Source organism: Amblyomma americanum, chromosome 8, assembly GCF_052857255.1.
Source record: "Amblyomma americanum isolate KBUSLIRL-KWMA chromosome 8, ASM5285725v1, whole genome shotgun sequence".
Taxonomy (NCBI): domain Eukaryota; kingdom Metazoa; phylum Arthropoda; class Arachnida; order Ixodida; family Ixodidae; genus Amblyomma; species Amblyomma americanum.
Window position 1 is genome coordinate 40,873,984 of NC_135504.1, and position 26,436 is coordinate 40,900,419.

Genomic DNA, 26,436 nt, shown 5'->3' on the forward strand with positions numbered 1-26,436 from the left:
AGAAAATTACATTACCATGGCCTTCACGGTATTAGCTACCTTAGCATAGATCAGAGCCCAACAGTTCCATTAAATGAACAACCAATAAATGCAGGGTACAAATTAGTAATGAATCGGAGAGCTTCGTCAACTACATTAAAATGGCTTTATCAAATCTCTTCAGAAGCATTACTAACAACAGCAAGGACTGAAGAAGAACAGGTGCGTTCCCAACAAGTGCACCTCCTCCCTCGGTGCAACTTCCAATCCTTAACACATTTTAAAAGTGCTTAGTCTGCATTCGGCACTTCATCGTTCAAACAGTGCCTGTATCAGGGATCTTCCCCTTCGGTACAGCCTGGCATCCCAGGCTATGCTGAAAGGGAAGATCCCCAATACAGACACCGGACATGTCACCTGAACAGTGGGAGGTACGCGGGTTGCCCAAGGTCAGTAACCACCAGCTCAGTCATCACCTTTTTTTGGTCCTTCAATGTTTTCCTCCTCCCTTTCGGTAAAATGTTGCACTAACAGATGTTACGGTAGCCTCCTTAAAAGCCCAGTTTCATTCCTTCATGGCTCTTACATTCACACACCCACTTTCAGCAGTTAACCGTTGATATCAAAAACATCCTTAACAACCCCAACATGCCACTGCCCTTGGCCCTAAGACTGATCTGCTAATACCTGAACTATGCCAAGCATGCAGTATATTGACATGCATGCATCGCTGCCAGTGACTGCAGCCACTGCGACAAGCAAAAAAAAAAAGCAATAAAATTTACCAAAGCGTCAGCCACGTTGCGATCTTCCATAGCAGCTTCAGCTGCATCGAGCTCGTCTAAGGTATGGGCCGGGAGGGTGGGGAGGACTACGATTCCTGCTGCCGAAGTTGAGGCCTGAGCACCTGCAGCCTCCGAGTGCGGTGTTCTCTCCAAAAGCAGCAGCATACGATGTCTTATCTGCTGCACCTGGTGCATACAATCCCGTTGCTGTTGTCGGATCTCTAACAAGAGATTGATCATCCATTGCTCGATCGCTGAAACAAGCATTTCAGCAAGTGAAGGCTCTGCACACCAAACAGTGAGACGCACACCAAACGCTCGTTGATATTGCAGCCATCACCTATGTTGTTGTAGCCTCAAAGTGCTGATATAAGCAATAAAAGACTGATTATAATGGTTAACACACCACATGCTGCTCAGCTTCTAAACTGCTACCAATTCCATTGCATTAAAGCACAACTTAACACACTGAAGGCAATTTATGACGCACAGCTGCTCTTTTCCTTCTGCAGATTTGACACAAATGTCACTCAGGGTTGAGATTTTAGATTAACAACTAGAAGGACTTTCGCAAAATTTGAGATGCATGCACTGCTAAAAAACAATTGGAGGTGACACCTAAGCTCCGCCTTAAGGGTATGATGCGATAGCATAGTGGATGAATTGCCACATATGCAGAAGGCCATTCTCTACTTAACATTCATAGATTCCTGGGAGTCCTCATACCCCTCCTGGCATAGTGGTGCACCGGTTAAGTCATGTGATTTGTGAGGGTTTAACGGCCCAAAGTGGCTGAGGTTAAGTCATGTGCCACTGCCCTTTGAAGGCAAGTGCTCTCAGTGGTGGGCCTTGTGCGGCTCAGGTTACTCTTCCTACACAGCGAATTCACAGGCTCTTATAATATACAGGTTCTTATACAGTAAATTATTTCGATTTAACTTAAATCAGTTGCATTTAAGTTCAAATTCAATGAAACTCCACCACCTGCTATTGTTGGCAGATGGCAAAGTGGAGAGAAAAATGCCCCCTCCCCCTCCCCCTTCCACACTCTGGGGGCCAGAGGAAGATGGAAGGTGCAAGGTAGGAGAGAGGGGGGGGGTGAGAGGCAATGGGTGGTCAGATCAGATTTTGCTGATTTGCATTAGGATGGCTCAGCTTTCCCTTACGGCTGACAATGTAGATTTTGTGGCCAAATGCAAGGCTGAATGGCTAAACCACAGCTACAACAGCTTTCGCTGATTAATGCACTGAGCTGATGAGTTTAACTCCACAAATTTTTCTATCTTTCTAGAAATTCTTTCTCACTGCACTGGAAACTTTTGCATAAACACGAAGACTTCCGTTTATCACCTTGCCAGAACTGAACCAAGCATTCACAGCAGTGTCGTTCCGAATTCCACAGGTTGATTTGGAGTGCAGCGAAAAATTCACACCATGGCGACAGAACCTGCCACAGAGTGACCAGATTCTCATGGACCATGCAAATAAACAGACGCGCCCTGGCGGGCAGGCCGACGGAGGATGTTGTGTCAACCAGCTCCAAAAGATGGGTTTGACAATATGCTCACTATGTTTTCACCTTCAGCTGCGCTTGTGAATACACACAGCAGTCATATCATGCAATTGACTTGTGTGGTGCACTCCATTCTGCCAGGCCTTATGGCCAACGACAACTAAAACACAACGAATGGAGACACCAAAATTTCGGGAGTGTACTTTCACTTTCAAATGGTGTGTACATCAGTGAATATTTATCACCATGTGGAATTTGTGAGCGTCCAATACGCAATTAGTAAATTAAATAATTTTCCTTTGTAGCTTCAGTCGCCAGACGATGGCTGCGACGTCAGAGGTGAGAACAAGATTTCACGAAGTCCGCAAAAACAAATATATAACCGCTCGTTTGAAATTCAAGGGCAGCAAGTAAACAAAGAGCTTTTACACTGAAGTTTTTTGTATGCCTCGCAGGATCTGGTGCTCACTTGTGTCGTCTTTCGATTGCTGAAACCGAAACTGCATGGAAGAAGAAATTGGACTATAAGTTACGTATGGAGTGTAGGTATGTTTCACACGGTGATTCACGCTTACTGAAGTCTTACAAAAATCATTCAAAAGAAAAAATACAGTGCGAAAATTTTTGTGTCTCCCCTTTAACCTCTTTAACAAATGGATATAACACGTGGCCACACACATATTCATACTTCTTCAGTTGAATGGTCCAGCACTGTGGTGTCAGAGTAGCCTGTTTTCTACTGTTTGTGAGGCAGTTTTGAAAATATTTTTGAAATAAATGCCTTGTAGGGTACGTACATTTTGTGAACACTGCTGCTTTAGCTCTGTGATCTACGTCAACCGCTATCCGAATCGAAGGAAATCATAAGCATATGTACTCGAGCTGACGACGCCCTTTCAGCAACGTGAACAAATTTCCAGGGTTATCCAGCTATGTTTTAACTGCACTAAAAACAGGCAAACTTGGCTAGGCCATTCTGCAAGTGACGGTTCCATATCCACGCTGTTCCACTAATATTCACCACCGCTCAGTGGATCTCAAGAGAGTGCCACCACAAAGCGACCTGCTCCAAAGCAACCAGAGAAACCTGCATCTTCCATCGTAGAACAAGAAAAGTTGTTCCAGACTGACTATTAGAATTTGCCATTGAAAAAAGCTGACAGCCTTGGGTTCAATGTTAGTTGGCCTAATATGTGTGTCAATATGAGCCTCTAATTTCCCTTCTCTTGCTGCGCAGTAGTTTAACGAGGGCTTGGGTTCTGGAAATCCTGATGCCATAGGCAGCACTGTTTGGTCACGTTCAACATGACGCTTACAATACGACAGGATGTTCTGCAAGAAGGGGGCGGCGCTGGTGAATACTCTCAAGGTTAGTTATATGGAACATAAATACCCCCGAAAGTAGAAGACTGGACAGCCGTGGCCAACACAACTCAGTTGGTAAAACGCTGTAGGTGGTACACGAAGGTTGTGGGTTCAGATCCCACTGGCGACAATGGACGTTTTTTTCTTCTACTCTCTTACCAATTTATTTTCAGCCACAAAATGGCTACACTACTAATTTCCCATTGGTAAACACCACAAATTTAAAAAAAAATTCCCCTATGCTTTCCTTGGTTTCAATGAGATTGTTGGTTTCCTTCACACTATATATGTCTAAATGGGTACCTCATTTCCCTTCCCTGGCCCGACAGCCAGCTATGCGTCACAAAGTGGCCTTCCCATTAGAAATTAAGTAAATGACACCATTTTATGCTGAAGCATCAATGAATTAACTAATATGAGCATAGTTTATGAAGTGCAAACTGCAGAAAGCAGCACAATCGCAAAGCACTTTAATTCTTAGTACACCAGCACCAAACACGGTGCCATACTATGCACTACACCGTATATTCACAAAGAACAAAACAAGAGTATTCCCTAAGAAGAACACCCACTACCAAAACTCACATAAATGCTGTTGTACTATTAAAAGGAGTTTTGAAGCTTTCGTTGAAATTAGAAGCAAAGCATGGGCACATAAAATGCTACTTGCCTCTCAAGCCCTCTTTTCGAAGAACTGAAACATGCTTTTAGAGAATTCCTGAAGACCCTTTCTGAAGGCGGCAAGTTAACTTTCACTGTTGTTATATCATGTACATAATAGATGGGTTACAGAAATGTGGAAGTCAGCTTCCTTGCAAAGCAAAAACCCTTTGTTTTGGGGTTATGCAGCACTGGAGACTTCTATTGCCAGCCTTATACCCCGCATGCATGTAGGCACAGCTGTGATTCATCTCCCTGTCGCAGAATCTACATGTTGCAGGTGTGCTGGACTTGCCAACCTGTGGCGTGGGAGAGCTGTGCTTAATTCCATAAGGAGGGACGAGGGGTTCAAATGGCAAAAATCTTGAAAAAAAAAAATCGCACTTTATGAAACATGAGATTTGGTGTCATAAGGCCTTTTTAATCACATAAGAAAAATGTTCGGCCAAAAAAAAGCCCAGAAGTGACTTTGGAAGATGTCTTTGCGATACTAGACATACTAGCAACAAAACTGGCTGAAATTTCTGTGAAAATGCCAGTTTTCTCTAAAGAGTTTTTGACCTGATTGCCCTGCCTGCACAAAACACAGCATGACAATGGCTTTACAAATTTTTATGCGGTTTGTTGCATTATGTTTCTTAATGAAGTCTTTATGCAATGACGCTCCTGTATTTCTGAATAATTTTCTCATATTCTCACTGTCACTAATTAGAAATGATGATTATACAAACATGGATCTAACAATCTGTGTAGAAAAAAATTGGGCTGCCAAAAATATTTGGAGAATGTCACTGCATTAACTATTCCTTTGGATAAAACTTAAAAGTGTGACTGCAGGTTTCTATCCCGTTTTGTTATCACGCCAAGCTTTCTGCAAGTTTAGTATATAGCAATGATGAGCATAGAAATTTATAATGCCAAAAGAACTAGCATAGTTCTGTGAGATATCGTATTTAAGCATTTGGTAGATTTCCGAATAAGCATGCCAGATTTCAATGCTTTACATCAAAAATAAAAAAATTTCACTCTGATGCTGTGTCCCCCCTCAATCGCGATGGCAGCACAACTTGGAAGCGTACAGGGAAGGCTTACTGAATATCGCTGACTTCAGAAGTCTCCAGCGTTGCACCTAATTTCTGCCCTCAAAATCAGACCGGCAGCCACAATAAGGGTTTTCTTCTGTGCAGGAAATCTGACTTCCAGATTTCTGCAACAAGTCGTGGGCCAAGATCTGCGCCGAACAAATGCTACCTTCCATCTCTTGTGTCTTTTAAAATTCTGAGCCCTTTCCTTTCATCTTGTTATAACGCCATTCCCACCGCTACCATGTTGCAGTAGAAAGATGGCAGCTGGCACCTGCAGGTAAACTGCAGGTAAACTCCAACACTGCCACAAACAAGACAGGTGCCATTGGGAATGTAAAGGCAGAGAGAGCAGGATGAACAAGCGCGGCAAAACTGCACGCCTTGGCTAGCAGTCATGCTGGCGAGAAACAAGAAGAAAAAAAAGTGCAGTCACTGGGGACAGCATCGCAAGCACTGCGGACTGCCAGCGAGGACACGGTCTCTGGAGCAGTAGGAATGAAGAAAGGACCAACAAAGACTTGGAAACAGTGAGAGGTTTGACTGCTGATAGGTGCAAAGACAGAAAAAAACTAATAACATTCATGCTATGTCACATCATGCACTAAGCTCAGAGAGAGCTGGGCTGCATGCGAGCAGTGTGGAGATTTTTTTTTTTAGACTTTGCAAGTCATTTGTTGTTTACAGTGAGCATATGCTTAACATGCCTGATGCCAATGCTCCAGCCCTTGAGCACGACACTCCATGGAAATGCCCTGGTTCCCACTTTCGTCCATGCACTGAGGCAAGAGCACTGATCCAGGACCACACACTGGCTTGACGCTTACTGGCGCACATGATCATGACATGCGCCATTTCCCGCTAAGGCTGTACAACACCAAACTTCCCAACTTCCATCATGCTGCAAGTTACCCCCCTCACCCAGCCTGCACCCTTACCGTGCAACAGAGCTACATGTGATTTGCAGTGGAAGGTGTGCCATAAAAAAAAATTACCGTATTTACTCTCGTATAATCCGCCCCTGCATATAACTCCCCCTCCCCCAAAGAAAAAATTCGCAGATAACCCGCACCCCACATTTTAAGCGCGTTTCTTTTTCTTCAAATTTTGGTGCGGGTCAGACGCGAGTATATATAGTTAAGTAAAGAATTGCTGCAACACGTGGTTGCACTAGGGGTGGCCCTTTATATTGTGAACATTTTCAAAGTTGATAACGCATGAAAAGGACCCCCTTGTATCTCAGTAAAGAAAGTGAAAAGCCTCACCAGTAGCATCCTTGACATCTTGAATGGGCTCAGGATTGCCCGTTGTCTCCTGGTGCACACTGGATTCTGCCCTGTCTACCTCTTGCTCGCCCCTCAAGGTGCCGCTCAGCGGGGCTGTAGCCAAAGCAACAAACACGGTTTTAGTGGTGGTGCAAGAGACATGTAAAACACAGGTAATCACAACAGCGTTAACGATAGGTGGTAGGAGAGCAACCCAGACTTGATTTCTCCAGTACAATTTAACAGCACAGAGTACGAACTTTACCCTGAAGCATCCAGGCATTGAAAACGTTGCATAAAAGTTACAAACTTCCATACCCTTGACTTAACTTCCATACCCCTTACATACCCTTGACTCCAGTAGTGCAAACAATCTGAGCTATTTAGAGAGAGGCAATTATTACTCGTTACCATTCACTACTTATTATGAAATAGATGACAACAGTATACATAAATTCAAGTAAATATGATGATCCCTGAATGTCTAAGAACAATAATAAAACTATGCATTAAAATGCAGGTACATACAGTATATATCGAAAGCAAAATTCAAAACTGCACCATCAACTTCCAAAGCATCATTACTTTCAACCAGATGTTTTAGGCTGCTGTGCCGTTAGGGTTCGCTTTTGCATGAATATCTTCTCTCACCATGCCTCCTGCACGTCTGGCCTCCTGAGAGTTTGGCACTACTTTGAAAAGTATGCTGGAAAAGGCAGTTTTTGCAAATGTGTCAACAATTCATGTAATTGTACAAGCAGAAATGAAAATTGTTCGCATTTTTACACTTCATGTAGCAGGGGCATCCCAGGGTTAAACAATGCGAGGGAACATCGTAGTCCACTGTCTACTGCATGGCAGTTTGACAAGATTTGTCGCCTTAAATGCCTAGACGAGGACTTGTCGCAACATTGGTCAACAAATTTACACTCTCCTTCCTCCTGTCGTTCAGGTGCGCACTTTGAAAAGTGATCCTGCCTCTCCTTCTACTATGGATCCCCATTAACTGCAGCAGGCATTTTAGCCTTGTAAGAAGTAATGTGACCCAACTATTTGTATTCTCTGTCTGCCTCACTAGTGACTCACGCATCTGCAGGTTGCACTGGTATGCTCTTCTGCACATGAAAGTGTGTCCAACTTGAATCACATGCCAGCCAGATATTTGGTTAGAATAGAGTCAGGAGTAAACATAGCCTCACACTCACCTCCATTAAGAAGGTCCTGTATTTTCGCTGCCTCTGAAGGGCTGATCACGTTCCCAAAGATGACGCAAGGATCACTTTGGGAACTGAAAGAAAAAGATTGGAGCAACGCTTAAACTCCACCTTAAGGGTATGACGCGATAACGTAATGAATTAATCCCCATCTATGCAGAGGTTGTCATTCTCTGCTTTACATTCACATATCCCTGGGAGTTCTCACAACACTCCTGGCGCGGTGGCGTGGCAGTTACGCGACGTGCCACTGCGCTGGGACAGCAGATGCTGCCGCCGGTAAGCCTTGTGCGACCCAGGTTGCTCCTCCCAAGTGACCAATCATTAATTTAAATGGCACCTGCCAAGGTGGGCATTTTGCTCGCAATCCAGTGGGCAGGCTGTGATGACGCCTCAAGGTCATGTGGCCAAGGGGGCTCACCTGCCTCCTAAGTTGCTTCTCTAGGCATCTTTCGCTCACGGTCAATGACGTTGACGATGCAGGATTTTCTGTGACACGAGTTCCTTAATGCTCTTGCATTAAAATCAGCCGGGACACAGTGAACTTTTTTGCACATTTTGGTCTCGCGGGAGATTAAGCAAGCACCTGAGCATGTACATACGGCACAAAATGTCGTGCTTCATGCAAATATTGATGCAGTGCTTTTACATAGTAGCCACCAGACCCCTTTCTGGCCTATTCTACATTGTACCACCAACATTGAGACACCTGCACCATTTATGGTCGGCGCTTACACTGGTGCAGGAAAACCCCTTCGTCTCCAACCCTTTTGTGCTGTGGTCCTTGAAGGAGTCTGCCACTTCACTTCGATGGGGTATGAAAGGCAGCCACATCAATGTTAAGCTTGCAACAATAATATGTGATACACCAGGCAAAGGGCTTTGGAAAAGCTATTACTGGCCATACTGGATATCACGCCTTTGAATGCTGCAGCCAGACACGGCGCTGCATTGAAGGCAGGCTTGAGCTGCGCCCACCACAGCACACAAATGAACCCTTTCCTTCCCAGTCTGACGAGTGGCACCATGCTGGTGTTTCATCATTTGTATCCCTGGACGCATATTACCCGACTGGACAGATGTAGTACCTTTGTCTGCATGAGGGAGATGCCGCAGGTTCTCAGGAACTGGGCCTGAACACAGCGAGGTCAATGATAGACTACGAGAAGCAGCTACAGGCTTTTTAATGTGTAAGCATTACTTGGCTTATGCGTGGCGTCCATCGAAACTGTGCACAGAAAGTGTGTACAGAGTGTGTGGAGACTTACCAGAGCTTACCCGAATTACTCGGTAACTCGGGTAAGTTTAGAGGATCACCGCACAAGCTGCAACCAATGGCAGGAAGCTCGGGAAGAGCAACCGGGGTTGCGCAATCCCTACGGGTGGCTGTGCCAGGAACAGCCACCAGCCAGTGCAGTGGCGCATCGCTTTTAACCGCTGCGCCACTGTGCTGGTAGTAGTATGAGGACTCGCCACCAACTGTGAGTGTTAAGTAGCGAACCAATTCTGCATACAGGGGCATCAATCCACGAATTGTGTGTGGTTCAGTGGCCAATGCGAACTAAGTTACACAACCGCACCAACGGAAACAGCACCAGTGCATAATACTTTTGCATTCAGAGCATGTAAGTAGTGTTCCTATATATGCTCGGGTACTATTCGCTAGTAACACTATTCGCAGAGCCTCACGCTGAAACCTGTCTGCTCATGCCCAACACATGAGCGGTCCCCCATCTTGAGCACAGTCTCCTTTGTTATCCCACTTAGGGGGTATTGTGAAGCTCCCACTGGGAGGTGGATGGGGCTGGAGGTCTGCTTTGTTATTCGACTGAGGGGGTATTGTGAAGCCCCCACAGAGATGAGGAGGGGTGCTTCTAAACAGCAGAGCTTGGAACAAAATGGCGGACCTTGGAGCAACTCTACTCCCTGCAGGAGCATATACAGGAACGCTACATGTAAGCAGACTTAGGTGCTCCCGGTAGCTTTTTTCGAGCTCCTTTCAGAGGAAGCAAAGAGGAATAGAAGAACACGATTGGTAGAAACTGCCGGTTTCCGTACATTTCTGCTGTGCCTGGGCCCAGTAGAAGTATTGAAATCCATACTGGCCAAAGAGCTGCATGAGCAGCATTTCCTGCTGTCTAAAGTTGGTTCTTCAGATACATGTCTCAATGCTGCATCATATGTCTGTAAATGAGTTCGCTTGGCACCAGTGCAGTTACTCTGTACAGCAGTTTGGCAAACCCTATGCAGCGAAGCCACTTGTACTCTTGGAAGAGCAATGCCAGGACCATGGCCCTCTATGCAGCTTCACTGCTTTACCATTTGAAAGTTGCCTTGTGAGATTCAAAAAGCTGCTGCGGACTTCTGACAAGCCGCCGGCACAGCTGAGTTGAAGGACGATGCGTGCTGTGAGAGAGATGCCCACTACTGCGCAGAGCAAGTGGTGCAGGACAAAACCTTGGAGTCACCCTTTAAAGATACATCTAGTGTAGGGCGAGAGAGCAATAATGCATAAAATCTTGAAAACTGTCGTGATGAAAAGTGAAGACCAAAGAAAAGAGAAGGAGACATGCCTGAGATTAGTACAGTGTTTCATGACACTGGATATGATGAGAACGTTCTCCCTTGCTAGCTTGGTCTGGTGCTGCATGCATTAAAGGAGTACTGACAGCAAATTTTTGCTTGCGTGTTTTCTTCTTTGCAAGGATGTGCAAAACATTAGTATGCATGAATCACCATGTGGTATTCGGCTATGACTGCAAAATAATATATAATTGGATTTCTTCGCCTAGCTGTTCAGGTTTCAGGTTCAACAGGCGAGCGATGGCTATTACGTCAAAGGCCAGCATAGATTAGATGAGGCGCTAAAAAAAGAGAGATAAACGATTTAGTGTGGTTAGGCCGAATGGAAGTTTGGCGCCCTAGCATTTCGGTTTTCCCATTGGTTCTGGGTCGAGGTTCAGTTTTCAAGGTCAAGCAGGTTTTGAAAGATTGGCTCAATCAGTGAGTGTGGGACTTCGTGCTGGCACAATAAAACTGAAGGGGTCACTTAAGCTTTGCTTTAAGGGTATGACGCGATAGCATTAAAGGGTCAATGCATATACACATAGAATTAATCATACTCGACATTACATTCATAGGTCCCTGGGAATCTTCATCCTGGTCCTGGCGCTGTGGCGCGGCTGCCCGCAATGACAGGTGCTGCCACCGGTGGACTTGCAAGACCCAGTTTGCTCTTTCCGAGCAACCTCTTGCAACTGTTCATTAAATGAACTGTCATTTTTTTCTGTGCACAGCCCTGGACTGGAATGACTTCCCACTCATGTTGCATTGCTAGCCGATCAAGGCGAATTCAAGACAGACACCGAAAATCACTTATCACCGTTACCGCTGTTTCTGATGCCCACACCTCATGTAATACCCCTTTTATGGGGCCTTTGAGGGGTGAATGAAAAAAAAAATGAAGAATAAAAAAAAAGAAAAAGAATGCTTTCATCATCATCAGCCTGACTACACCCACTGCAGTGCAAAGGCCTCTCCCATGTCTCTCCAATTAGTGCTGTGCTGTGCCAGCTGCACCCAACCTATGCCTGCAAACTTCCTGATCTCATCCATCCACCTAACGTTCTACTTTCATACCGGTCCAATAAATTTCAATACATTATCTAAGCATGCATGCTTATGCTTGAGGTCGGCGATAAACGAGACGACACCAGTTTAGGAGGTGACTAACCATAATGGCCAACATGGTGTTCAGTGGACTAGTTGTGTTCGATTAGGAACACTTCCCAAATGTGCAATTATGCAGAAACAAGAAGCTTTCGCATTGCACTGCTCTACCAGCCGGAGTCAAATGCATGCCATCTGCACCGAGGTTTAGCGAAAATTTCAATTTGTTTTTGCCTAAGCAGCAAAGTGCGTTAGTGCAAAGCATTCATGCTCAGCAACTCAGTATTGTCGAGACCACATGAATAAGCCACTGACTGGTTACTTGTCCTTACTGGCCAGTGGCCTAAACGTGCAAATTTCCTCTCATTAATGCCTACCCTGCTCCTAGTCATGCTGAATTATCCTTCCGTGTGTGTCTGATCAGTCCATGGATGGTGAGATTCGCTGGCAGCTAGTTTAACAGCGAAAAGCTGTTTAACGGTGCTCACCCAGGCTGAAAGTTTCGTCCCTGCCTCTGCTCATGCAGTGGTGATGGACGACGGTGAGCACAGCGTGTACGACTCTGGCGCCACCTATGAGCGAGCGGTGGTACTCTCGCTCGCTTGGCTACACTGAAGGCGGTGAAAGCGATGCGGCTCAACCCACGAACGGGCCGTTTAGAGCTGTGTTCGAAAAAAAAGAAAACCTCAAATTTTTTAATACCCCTATCTCACGGGCATTTCAATGTCCCTCGAACCGGTAGTTTGTTGACTCAAAGGCCATTGAGCGCTGCTACACAGGCAGTTTGAATGGCCCTTGTAGTCTATCGAGTCAACGGAGCAGTACGGAAGTCAATTGAAATTCCGAGGGCCTTCGAGCGTATCCCAGGGTTGCTAGTATTCCTTCGAGAGGTGCCAATGCGTACTTTTGTGCACGATATGTTCACAGTACAAAACCATGAACAAACATTCTCCTAAACTTTATTGCAAACATTAAAATATTAGTGTCACAATAATTTTAAAAATATATCGGTCTAGTTTAAGGTACATTAACTTTATATTTATAGTCTCCATCATAGAAGACAGAAATGCCAGCGGTATCAGAGTTGCCGGAGAGCTACAAGAGTGCAACAGCAGATTGTACAAAACCAATGTCTTTCAAAACAAAGCAACAGGCTTCTTAATATCAGCAAAAAACCTGCTATGACTCCAAATAAGTGTATTTCAGCAGTTTATATTTATGCAAATATTCTTGTTATTTGCACAAAATCTAAAGTAATCACCGTGGCAGATTTGATGAAATCTGCCATTCATTTCCATTCATTTAATCTCTACTACATCATTCATCACACCTTCCCCCATCATTGATGGCCTTTTTGCTTAAAAAAAAAAATCATCGTGGCATCACACAAGCTTGGCATGAGAAACTAAACCATTTCAATGGCTATTGAGATTGAAAATTTTCTCTCTCTCAAAACATTAATTTTTAATGCTAATGCATCAGCCTACCGACCACCAAGCTGAATCTGTGTCAACTGCTCATAAATACTGTAACATCAGTGCAATCATGAAGTGGCTGTGTAGTGGCATGCCAACATTTATCTAGTATTGGTCATCTGCTGTAACTGACTGGACGATGTCAACCAAAGTATGTCAGTGTAGCTAATGTTGGCAGGCCATTGTAACTGACAACAAGAGGTTGCCTGTATGCCAGCACACTTCCAAGATTGCAGGACTAATACCAAAACTAGTCTATCAAGCAGTACAGTGCTGCCGATATAGGGCAACATGGATAATCTTGCTCATGACTGCCAACTTTTTAAATGGCAGAGCTAACATTGGCGATACACTGGATAAAAAGGGTCATCATAACGTTCGCCCAAGTAGGAAAAGAACGCATTATGCAATACAGGCAATTGCGGCTGTAGCACACTTACGTGACTGGATTTTCACTTCCTCCAGACTCGACCTTGGCAACCACTGTGCTAGTAGTTTCATCTGCTTGCTGTTCATCTTCCCTGAAAAAAAAAAAAAATAGCAGGTGGTTTAGCATGGCTAGGTACAAAATATCGTTAAAGTAGCACTAGTTATGGTGGGCACTTAAGATCCTTTCAAGCTAAAGGCATTTGACATAAAGGTTCCAAAATACATGCACTTTTGAAAAGCTTACATAACCTCTCCAGTGCACGTAACTCGTTGAAACAGCCAAAATCTGTTGGACCACACAGTCAAGGGTAACTGTGTTTTCGAAGTTCTAAGAACTGATATTGGTAACACTTATGGATTGCTACAAGCCTCTAAAAACTAAGGAGACTATCAGTAATAATTAAACATTAGCTAATCAATCTTAGTTAACCAGCCTACTAGTTAGCACGTCTTAGCTATACATATTCTGATGCGCTACCATACTGACAATGCTATGCAGCAGAAAAATGAGCTCTTCCAACACAAGAAGCTTTTTTAAAAATTGCAAATTTTCAAATGGTTTCAAAGTATGCTCGACACCTCCAATAACTTTTTATTTTCACTAGAAATTTGCTCACTGAGAGGCACAAAAAACCTGGAGAATGATGATTGGACTGTAAAAAAAATTCATACTACAAAATGCAAAGCAATCACTATAAAGTGACGGCACCTGTTGACAAAAAAAAAAGGTATGGTTTAATGCAGTTAAACCAAGTAGACCTACAAAAGCATGTGTTTAGCATGATTGGCTTATGGTTTTGCTTTGCTGGGGTGTCAGCACGTCTGGCCAATATTAGACTCAGATTAAGCTGATCTGATCTGTGCATCCCGCAGATGGAAGTTGATGAAGACAATAATGTGCACTGCACAGCTTGAGAGTGTGTTGCAGTTTAACACGAGGTGTGATTGGCTGCAGCAATAGCAAAGTGCGTGTTGCCGCGGGTTCGAATCTCAGTTGTGGATATGTTTATTTTACTTATTTATTCAAAATCAAGGTTTAAGCGATAAATTGGCTTTGGCAGCTTTGGTCGTGAAGTAGAACTGCCGATCTAAAACAAAATTTTTAACTAGTGGAGCAGAAAGGGTCAGTGAAAGGAGGAGTAAGTCCACTTCTTGTCTTCTCTGAGTTTGTCATAATCCTTTCCAGTGCTTTAGCCCGCAAACACTGAGCGATAACCTTCGTCCAGCAGGCAGCAGGTAACACAAGCTAATACAGTAAAAGCTCATTAATTCGAACTCAAAAGGGACTGGAAAATTGTTCGAATTAAGCGAAGCTAGAATTAAGCTAGAATGAAAGGTCATTGCACCCCACCGCACGGCAGAATCCAAAGCAGTCACGTCTAGACTCGTTATTGCGAACTAGGCATTACTACACGTTCGTGGTGGGCGATTCTGAAAGTTAAATTCATGCGGTCCTAATGGCAAATGAAATAAATTGATCGGCCAGTTATGCGCCAAAAACAAGTACTGGAATGCATTTGCATGAGCAGCGAGTGCTGGAATATAAGACGCTATTTATGCTCCAAAACATGCTTATTTACGGGGAAGGGTGGTCAAAATTAAAAGTAATCAATGATGTTCATTTGTTTGCATTTCTTCTGCCAAGATTCCATCAGCATCATTTGCAGCTTGCCCAGGAGCTCCAGCGCAACGTCAGAGTTCTCACTGGCAGAGAAGTAGTGTGCTGCAACATCGAGCGCCGACGCTACTTCACATGCACTACATGCACTTGGCGGTGGCATAGGCTCATCGCCGCAGTCGGACTCATCACTGTCGGCTATGCTCATCGCCCGTCAGCCCTGTGGCATCTGCTAAAAGCATGCTGCCTCAATTATATCGGCGTCACTCAAGGGCTTCAACATCTCCACACTGCTGTCACATAGCTCACGGCATCAATAAAAAGCATGACAGCAGCGCTTGAACCACCATACTGTGTTATGTACACCATGTGATCGCAACCTTGCAATCGCGGCACAACGAAAACTTGGAACGGCTTGTGCCGAAGCATCGGCGGCGCGGGTGAGTGCTCTGGCCGCGAAAACCTGCTTCGATATACACTGGAGTGCGGGCTCCACCAGCCTCGTACGCTCGGCTTTTTTTCTTTTCCATTTTGTTTTACATCTCTGGTAAATTTGCAGCACATTGTACTCGCTATGGGTCAACTTCAATCTACTAGGAGTGGTGTCAGTCTGGGGCTCCTAGTTCTAATTAACCGTAGCGGACGCAGACTTGTTCAAATTATCGGGAGTTTTTCCCCATTGAAATACACAGGGCTGTGCCCGGATCCGGGCGTCAGTTCGTTTAACCGAGTTCGAATTAACGAGCTTATACTGCATAGAAGTGCATCTCATGCACAGCTGATGTGTACACTCCTTCCTGTTATCCACATTAAGGGACACTGAAAACCCCACCCTATATTTGTTCTTTGTAAAAATCAATTCTGTAGCTCTTTCTGATTTGTTGACATTTGTCCAGCACAAGACATATCCTATTGATAAGGAAACTTAATCTCAAAATTCCCCCCCCCCATTCAATTCCAAATGGGAATGGCAAGATCACCATGAACCGCAGTTCACTTGCAGAAACGGCCGACAGTAGCAACACCTATCCTTCATTTACTGCCGTTTTCTATCTAACAAAACCTTCATTTGCAGTAGAAGCAGTATCTTGGTCAGCTGAACGCGGCAATCAATCAGTACGGGTCTACACTGATTTGACCCTTGACTGGTTTGTTCCTCAGTGTCCCTTTAAACATCCAAAACAGCAAAATACGAACAGCATATCGTTACCAAGATTTTAGAAACCAAATCAATGAAGCCAATAAACCAAAGCAATAGCTCACATTGCCTGTTCTGAAGCTTCCATAGTACAGTCGTTTGTCTGGTCTCCTGCATCAGGTGCGTCCAGTGAAATTTCGCCAGATGATGCATCTTCTGACACTGCCGAGCTTGAGCCGCTGTAGGTAGGCAGAAAAATGTTTTTCCATTGACAAATATCAGCATATTGCATGCTACAAAAACCAGTGGCATGTTAACAGTAATTCGGGAACAGTTTTTCTACCTCTGCGGTGCAGAATGAATGTTTTAATGGCTAACCTGAGGTTGCAGCGTTTCGGTGTTCATTTTGGAGTAACTCACTCTGCGGCACTTTTTACTGGCCCATTGAAAAGGGTCAGATTTAACCAGGCCTGCACGCAATACTGCTACCCCGTGACTTCTGCCAACTGTAACCTTGAGTCGCGTTCCTGGCGTGCTTGACAAGTCCACCAAGTCATGTCAGTTATTATTATTATTTCGAAAATGTAATTACCCTCGACTCTGTGGCCCGACAAATTATGGCTGCATCGTGTTAATATACATGCATTTTCGAAAAGCATGCAGCTAAAGCAACCCCTCAAGCCATTGCTGATATCCAGTCAGAGGGCGAAACACATTGGTTGCAAAGCCATATAATGGCTGAAAACGAACTAGCCCATCAATTAATTCTTCTGCTGCCGTTGCAACTTTACTGGCACACATCAAGTCACCCTAGCAGTATCATTGGCTGCACTTTTTATACAACTGCCTAGACAGGTCAACTGCGCTTTTCTAGGATGATGTGGAATTGAATGTCGCAACAAGACGTGTGTCTGAATGGCTGAAGGCCCACTTCTGCGTGCACACTCGCTCTTAAAAATGCAGGACATTGCAGCAGTCGGCAAGAGTCAGTTTGCATTGAGGTGATTCAGTATTTGTCCTCTTAGAGCCATTAGTTAACAACACTGAAGTTGTGGAACAACATGGTGTTCTTTGCACAGAACACAGCCACTGTTACCAGGGTGCATGAGATGAGGAAAGCCATGGCATGAGAAGACCTCAATTTTAATCCTTTATAGGCCTCTTAAAAAGACTGTGCAATAAATTAACTGAGAATACGTAAAGCAGACGAGAGATAGGCATTTCATCACTCGTCACCCCAACGCAAGAATTTTTAAACTAGCATCAATAACAACGAAGATATAGACAATTAAAAATTGCGCTCCTCCTCTCTCCCCTCAACTCGTACACGCGATGCACCAGACAAAAATAAAGAAAACAGCTCTGGGACTGGGGACTGGGCCCTGAACGTCATCTGCTGACGTTCCTATTGCAACTTCCGGTTGTCGCTCCTAGCACCCCAGCAGCAGCGTCGGGGGGCGTGATTGCGGCGCACGTCGGGCTTCTTTGCTTGTCGTCTGTTGTAGTTAGCAGTAATGGACCCGGACCTCGAGGCGCGACTGCTCACTCTTACGGCTGCGATGGGCATTGAGCCCTATGCGTTGAAGCCGTACCGGCTGAACGCCAGCGATGACAGTAGCGACTCGGCGAGCCACTGCGAGTGGCTCCGGAACTCCCGACAGAAGGAGGCGGCAGAGGAAAATTGAAACCATACGTGCGAAGTCAATGCCCTGGCTCGCGCTTGTCCGAGAAGGTCGCGCGGCGGCACGAGCAGACGGTTTTCACGGCTACCGAAAGTGTGCCCGTGACGTCGTGGCTGCCGTGGCTCCAGCGAATGAGAGAGTGTGGTAGCCTGGCGACGTCATGGGTACGGTGACGTCTTTTTTCACGATTTTAGTTTCAAAATTGGTCACTACGAGCACACCAATCGGCCCGTGAATTTTAAAAAACGCGGTTTTTAAAAATTCATAATAAATTGCCGGTTCAGTTCCGAAGACTCATACTTGGTGTGAATGCTTCTTAACGTCATTTCTAAGCATTGAAAATATTTGCAAGTGACCTTTTATTCATTGCATAGTCCCTTTAATAAAGCACACGCAAAAGTAATTTTCGTGAGAAAATGTTGTTTCTATACTGGCCTCCTTGCCTAAAGAAATCCAGTCCAATATGACAAAAACCTTTTCAGGGGTCCTTTAATGTCACGCCATAAGTGATTCAGATTTATGATTTATGCGGGCTTAACGTCCCAAAGCGACTCAGGCTATGAGGGATGCTGTAGTGGATGGATCCGGAAATTTCGACCACCTGGGGTTCTAAGAAACGTGCACTGACATCGCACAGTACACGGGCATCTAGGATTTCACTTGCATTGAAATTCAACCACCGCGACCGGGATCAAACCAGTGTCTTTTGGGTCAGCAGCCGAGTGCCATAAACACTGAGCCACCGCGACGGCATAAGTGATAAAGAGAAAAAGAAGTTTACAAGAGGAAAGGCCACAACACAAGCCTTACCTCAGTTTTAGTGCTTAGGCCTCACTATACTCGAATACAATTCAGGAATGCAACAAATACCCTTCTCTCGCTGGGGCCAACTGTCATGACGTTGCGGTTAATCCCCTAGCATGACATTGAAGGTGTCTGGCAGATGCCTCCATGAAATGGGATTAGCTATGACATCACGACAATCGGTCGATGCCATTGGCTGGAGTGTCTCCTTTTAGGGGCTTTTGCCGCTGCATTCTTGAATTGTATCTGAGTGTAAGTACCTTACAAAAGCTTACCTGGATAGAGTGACATTAGGCTGCTCGCTCTCTTGCTTGAAAAGCTCAAGCATTGCCACAGGCGCCATTTCAAGAATCTGAAATCTGGAAAAGTATCCAGAAAAACATTTCACCAACGCCACAACATCTGAACACAAGTTTGCTAAGATATAATGCTTATGAAAGCAGCATCAACTTCGCTATTCATGAAGCACATGAATGAGAGTGCGGTGCTATCGTAGCACGGCACATGATGCAATTTCTGTGTAGTCTCTAGACCTTGAATAGGATTCCATTAACCAAGATGCATGAAAGCGCCAACTATACTGTGATGCACAAAAGACTATGTGCGTTCATTTCTTTATTACACCTAGTTTTTCATCCTCATTCTACTGTTGCATACAAATATGCCACTGCTGTCACCTGACAACTGGTGCATGAAGTGTGGCCTTTACTGAAAACACACAGAGCATAAACTGAAGCTGGCCTACATCGATAAACTACTTCATCATATCAATGAAGAGTCTACTTTGATCAAAAGAGAACTTTTTTAGAGTCAGAGAAGGTCGCCAAAAAATGAGACCCTGAAGCCTGTGCGAAAAAAATGAAGCTTGTGCGAACAGTCACGCTAGCTTTTGCAGTGTTGACTTCTCTGTATAAAATGAAAAACGGACTGCCCTGCCATTCCCTTCAAAACGGTGACCACGGAGTCCTTTTTAGCATAGAAGTCAAGAGTTACAATCAAGAGGCGGGAAAATCTTTGAATGCAATTTTCTCAACCACAAGTGCATTGTTGCTGTTGGGCAAACATCAAGATATCCAAAGAAAACCAGAGGAATGATTTTTACTAAGATTAAGAATTGGATCGTATTGCCCTCAGTCCTTTAATGTAAGCATGCAAGGTGATGCGGTATTCAGAAAAAAGAACATAAAAAGCTGGAACGCAGAATAATGGCAATTGCACTGAGCCAAACTTTCTACCAGTTTCTATGTCTCTACAAGTGGGCAGTGCAAAGACAAACTGCTTGAGAACTGCCTGCCCCTAATGCACCATGGGAATTGGAACTCGGAGCAGCAGATGTACAGGCTAGTTCCGTACATTCTAAAAATGTTATACAGGCTGTGCCCTTGCATTCACAAAGACCGGAGGAAGCTACCATATCGGGCACCATGACTGTTTTGTCATGCATTTCTTTCCTTGGGGGGGGGGGGGGGGAATCAAGGATCGTTCTGAAGTTGCGTGACATAAAATAAAGCTTGCGACCACACTCCCAAAGATTAAATGCGGATTACTGTTCAGTTGCGAACTACTGTATGTTGTAAAGCTGGTGTCCCTTACAAAGACAACTTCTTTACTCGCTGCTAAAAAGCATCCAAAAAGTTCTTTTCTATGGGTCTTTTAATTTGTTTGCACAAGCTTGTAAGCAATAGTGGAATTCCTCCCAGACCTCCTTAGCTGCAAAAATATTAAGTGGTACTGATCACTGCATCATCGTATCACCATGCACTCACTAAAATCACAAACATTACGAAACTTCTGCGAAAGATGATAGACGAAACTCGAAGAAAGGGCATGAGAGGTGAGGAAGTGAGCAGTCACATGGCATAGAAGCAGATTTTTCTGTAATTCTCGCACCACATACAAGGGTGAATTTTAGGGGAGGGGGACAAGGGGCAAGCCCACCACCTTGGGAGAGAAATTTAATGCAGGAAGATCGCATTCGCTCTCATTTATTTGACAAAGAAAGATCAAGATAAACACAGTGAAAACAGGATGCTCCCCAGCCCATCGAATCGATAAGCAAACTAGATTCCTGGCCACAAATGCAGCTCCTGCAGTACTGTACTTGAAAGGAAGAGCTGGAGAAAAAAATCAGTGTTTTCATGGACACACGTCTCAACAAAAAAACTAGTATTATTCAAGGGTACTGGGATACTGAAAGAAATGGTCCCTCTGTTAGGCTGACATCAAGAGAACCACTTTGCAGAATAAAGGTCAGAAGCAAAACTATGACTAAATTACTCATTAACTACAAAGCTGCACTATAGGAAAGATGCTACATGAAGACACTTTTGAGGGAGTACCATGGGTATACATATATCCCAGCAAAACAACTTTACAACTGTAAATTTGCCTTTGAGGTTTACATGGTCTTGAATGAGTACTCCCACAAGTTTATTGCCACCCAGCAAAACAACTTGACAATTGTAAATTTGCCTTTGAGGTTTACATGGTCTTGAATGAGTACTCCCACAAGTTTATTGCCACCAGATACATGTGAAAAATTATTCCAAAGCTACATGAGTATTACCATCAGAAATTTTCGCCTGAAGACAACATCCATGCACAAACCTCAACCAGTACAACCTCCTTCATCAAAAACATTCATAGAGGCAATCTGTGATGGATCATTACTTACGTAGACTGAGGCAGAGCATTATCATCTGGAGTGCGCAAATTTGTGGCAGTTTTCTGACTGACATATATCTTTGCCTTGTTTGGCACCGTGTCGCCTGGCAGAAGGTCCACAAGGTCATCCAAATCAGTGTCATACATTTGAACCTGTAACAGAAAGAATACAAGACTACTACCAGAGAATTCACTCAGTGCCCTATATATGCATGGCAGAGCATTCATGGGACATAAGAGCGTTATGCAGGGCCCGTGTATATTTAGGTTATAGAAACATTGGTGGCTGCAGTGTGTAGCTATCTTCTTACAACTCACAAAATATGTCCCCCTAAACGTAATGTTAGGCCTATTACATAGGGCACCTTTTGCTGCAGGTCAAATATGTCGCAAAAATGAGTCCCTTTACTTTCTTGCCCATGCAGGGCATGAAAATAAGTGCAGGGCTATCATTGTCTGCCAACAAGCAATCTTTCTCATCACTTTTTGTAACAAATCAGTTGCTTAAAAGCACTACTAAATCCACACCTAAAAAGAAAGAAATGGCTTCTTTCTTTCTTTCGTGTTGTACCCAGCAAAAAACTGGTTAATACAGCAGTAAAGCGCACAAGTTAAGTGCACTTAAGGGGAATAAGTTTCCACATTAACGAAAAGGCAAAGTGCACTCGAAGTAAAAAAAAAAATGGCGCCACGAAATAAGCGGAATTTTCGAAGACGTCGACGAAAAAGAAAGAAAACACTTAAAAATTGCCTGTTTGACATGACAGCGCAAAAAAAAAAGACCTTAAGCGATTTCTAACGAAAAAATAGAAATAGAAGAAAAAGAAAAGCCAAGCCAAGCCAAGACTATCCGTAATTTTGACAATAAACAAGGTGGCGTGCAGCGGAGTTGCATAACCCTAGCATAACAGTGCGAATGAAAAATATAAATATAAAATTAAATGCATAAATAACGCATAGAATAAACAGATGACTAAGTAACAAAAGTCGATGCTTCGGTCACTACTCAAAAAAAAAAAGTTCCCAAGTCCCTGCCCTGTCACGAGAGTTCAACAGCACGTGCACGGGGAATACAAACAAAGGATGGTTTACGAGTTTTAACGTCTCAGTGCGACTCCGGCTATGAGGGACGCCGCAGCGGAGGGCTCCGGATTATTCGAGCACCTGGAGTTCTTTAACATGCGCTGACATTGCACATGCAAACAAAAGGCGTGCAAAAGTGATTACCTCGGTGTTATCGGAGTCGACTTCGACGATACCAGCCAGGCCTGCCATTAGCTCGTCGTAAGTTCCATTATTAAGCTTGAGCTTCCGTCTTAATCCGCTTTCAAGTATGATGAGACAGAATATTTTTCCCATTGCGGCTGGCACAACCCGACACACCAGTTTTTATCGTAAAAAATGCACGCACAGGAATGCCTGAAACCAACTGATCGCGGGAAAAAGCGTAGGATCAGTGTTGCCACCTTGATCCTCAGTTTCGCTAACCACCTTGATTCTGAGTTTCGCCAAAAGAGCTTCAAAAATCCTCAAAAATCAGGCTAAATAATCTTGAAAACCTCCAAAATAGTCAGTAGACTACTTAATGTAAAAAAATATGTAGTGAAATCTGCATGGCTTGCAAAAATAGCGACCGCAGTGGCAGTGACATCGTTTGAAACTAGGGTGCCTCGATGCGCGCGCCCCCCTCCGCCGCTCCGTGGAAGGTGGAGACATCCTTTGAAAGGATCAGTAGAAGGACTGCAGATTGGGCGAGCTGGTGTCCCATGGTAACAAGAAAATTCAAACAGGACCAGAAAGAGGAGGAGACAAGCACTGCGCTGAACCACGGCCGGACTCGGCAGCGGCGCGCATTAACGCGCGCCGCTGCGGCTCGAGTCCGGCCGTGGCTGAACTTACAACTGATTTATTTGAAGTAAGAAGTCAATTTATTCGTACAAAACTGGGCACAAACGCGCACGGTCATACATCGATGATGAGATAAAAATTCCAAAATGCCAACATACACCGTACCAGCATAAGGGTAGATTGGAAGGCAGTTACATCACGTGTGTGTGTTGACATTTTGGATTTTTTATCTCATCATCGATGTATGACCGTGTGCATGTGTGCCCAATTTCATTCATATAAATTGACTTCTTAAAATAAATAAGTTGTAAGTTCAGTGCCGTGTTTGTGTCCTCCTCTGTCTGGTCCTGTTGTCTAGCGCTGTTTGAATTTTCTTGTTACAAACGATCAGTGCCGCCTCAGCGAGGGCGCGTGCTGTATTGGTCCCCACTCCCTGTCCCGCCTGCGTCAGTTGCACGTGCGGCGGCCTGTTTCCCGTCGACTGCAATTTTTCTTGGCCGCAAGACGAGGAAGACATGCCGGGGTGTTGCGTGCCTGTGTGCACATATCACTCTTGAAATAGCTGGAGAACGTTTGCATTTCTGAGAGATCCGAAAAGAAGGCTTCCGTGGACTGTAAACGTGAAATGTGACAAGTGGCAAAACGCCGAGGACAACCAGCTATGTTGTCGGTGATTCGGAGTATCTGGTCGATCTTCTAACTCATGGCAAGCACGAGCTAGCTGAGCCAGACCGATATGAAATAGAAGACTTCGAGATACTCTTCATGAAAAGCTGACAACTACAGAATGTAGCATGCTGTTTCATATTCGCGGATTCCTCGTGAAAGACATTATCAAAGAGATAAACAGTTGCGAGCAGTACAAAGCTGCTCTGCTAGGTTCGACAGGCAGTCAGCATTCATACCTTACAAGGCTAAAGGAATACATCCGGAACGGCGGCAGCCTACATTACCCCAGTGCTCAAGTAATGAGTATGCTAAAGTCGTGCGAGGAACTTTTCAAGATCAGGGAATAGACTGAGAGCCTTCTCACTCTACAACCTCCTTTGCAGGCTGTTGTAACGTACTTGAGTAAAATGGTGAAGTTCAATGTGGGGGCTTGTCAAGTACAATGTAACCGCTCAGAAGCTTCTCATCTCTACATATGTGCCTGAATTAGGTTACGCCTTCACCTGCGTCAGCCTGAAAAAAAAAAAGGTCAATGGCAACGGAAGCAAAACGTGTTCTGGAGTCAACTATAGAACTTTTTTCTATAGCATTCGGATATTTTCCGCATATTGTTCTAATAAATTGATGTAGTGGCGTCGCAAAGCTTTCTTATTACTACACTATACCTTTTGTGCATTCGTTAAAGGGACACTGAGGAGAAATTGAAGTTGGCTTGTATCGATAGAATAGCAGCTCCTGATCACAAAAACGCCACTCTTACTGAAGACAAAGCTCTTGTAATGTAGAAAATATCAAGAACCAAAATACAGGTGTCGCCGCCACAGGCCAATCTCGCAAGTACAAGCGTGATGACTTCCTAGGACAAGAGGCGGCACCTTGGAGGAATTTTCCTTACTTCATGGGGGCCACGAATCTCTGAGGCTGGCAAAGGAAGGTTGCGCACCGCACCGCTAGCCGTCAGAAATCACGGAGTCTGCGTTTACGTCACGTATCACGTCACTCCGTTCTGTGACGTCATAAGAGTTCTCCGTGTCGTCATAAGAGTTCTCGAGTTTGAATCAGAGCGGCGGGAAAAACTTTCTCAACTTCGAATCCAAATTTCTTTGAAATAAATGCATCTTTCGCGCCCAGACAAGCGGCAACAAAGCCATGAAATGCCGAAGTATCAGATTTTGCTAACAAGAAAAAAATGATAGAGTCCTCTTCAGTGTTCCTTTAAGTGATTTCCACATAAGTGATTTGCTGTAACAGAAAAATAAATATTCACTTAACGAGACGCGAACTTTTTGCAAAAGTAAGAGAAATAGGCTGGATATTTGTTCGTTTCATCGGGAGTTTTTAACGACTACGCTTCCAGTGAACTTTCTTTGCAGGTTAAGAAAATGCTGCTCAACGCCGTCCCACTGCAGTGGCTCAGTGGTTAAGGCGCCCGACTGCTAAACAGGAGTACCCGGGTTCCGACCCGACTGCGGCGGCAACGTTTCGATGGAGGCAAAACGCAAAATGCGGCTGTGCACTGTACGATATCAGTTAACGTTAAATATCCCCAGGTGGTCGAAATTATTCCGAAACCCTTCACTACGGCACTTCTCTCTCTCTCCCTATAGTCTACTGCTTCGCTCACGGCGTGGTTGAGATGTCCTCCTAAAAGGGAGCGACAGTTACGGCGCCTTTCTTTTCCTATAACGACAATTATTATTTTCAGGGCCTGATAAAATGCCTACTTTACATGAAAAGACTTCGCAAGATGTGATATAATATTTAATGTCACAAATACATTCAAAGTACCTGGACATTAGCATCGTTTTTGTGTGCGCGCTCCCGAAGAATAACTGCCTTATGATAGGCAGCCACAGAGGTCTTTGACTTCGCCAAAAGTATAAAATTTTATCATTTGAGCCATCCGCTTTCTATTTATATTGATACGTGTCGCTCCGTGAGCAAAAGAGCTTATTTTCAAGGAAGAGCGTTCGGCCCCATGCGCGCTCCCGAAGTGCGATCAAAGAGTGGGCACAAAGATGTCAGACGCCGTAGCAGACGACGCGGTTGTCCCCACCCTCCACGGAGCGGCGGATGGGGGTGCGCGTATCTAGGCACTCTATTTGAAACGACACTGTAGTACAGCTAAGGAAGCATCTTATATTACAACCATGACTCAGAGAAAAGAACACTTCCTGCTCTTCCGTTAAACTGACGTCACGTAAACTGACGTCACATGTTCTTTCTCACAGAGGTTCTTTCGGCGAATCTGATTGTCCTTTGTGAGAATGTGAACATAACGCACCAGTGGAAATAATAATAATAATAATAATAATAATTGGTTTTTGGTCGAATGGAAATGGCGCAGTATCTGTCTCATATATCGTTGGACACCTGAACCACGCCGTAAGGGAAGGGTAAAGGAGGGAGTGAAAGAAGAAAGGAAGAGAGAGGTGCCGTAGTGGAGGGCTCCGGAATAATTTCGACCACCTGGGGATCTTTAACGTGCACTGACATCGCACAGCACACGGGCGCCTTAGCGTTTTTCCTTTATAAAAACGCAGCCGCCGCGGTCGGGTTCGAACCCGGGAACTCCGG

At 44.5% G+C, this 26,436-nt stretch overlaps 1 protein-coding gene across 2 annotated transcripts in view; it reads right to left on the bottom strand.

The window, feature by feature from the left end:
- LOC144101451 (uncharacterized) overlaps positions 1 to 22,803 on the bottom strand; it is a 32,598-nt gene extending 9,795 nt beyond the window's left edge. The window contains exons 1-8 of one of the 2 annotated variants that reach the window (XM_077634631.1): positions 22,570 to 22,803; positions 21,353 to 21,495; positions 18,954 to 19,037; positions 16,318 to 16,431; positions 13,448 to 13,528; positions 7,855 to 7,937; positions 6,650 to 6,763; positions 765 to 1,018 (exon numbers count right to left, since the gene is read on the bottom strand). In XM_077634631.1, the coding sequence (XP_077490757.1) occupies positions 765 to 1,018; positions 6,650 to 6,763; positions 7,855 to 7,937; positions 13,448 to 13,528; positions 16,318 to 16,431; positions 18,954 to 19,037; positions 21,353 to 21,495; positions 22,570 to 22,701 (1,005 nt within the window). In that variant the 5' untranslated portion in view covers positions 22,702 to 22,803. The remainder of the gene's footprint in view (positions 1 to 764; positions 1,019 to 6,649; positions 6,764 to 7,854; positions 7,938 to 13,447; positions 13,529 to 16,317; positions 16,432 to 18,953; positions 19,038 to 21,352; positions 21,496 to 22,569) is intronic. The other variant, XM_077634632.1, reaches the window with a different exon arrangement.
- Between the last annotated feature and the right edge of the window lie 3,633 nt (positions 22,804 to 26,436).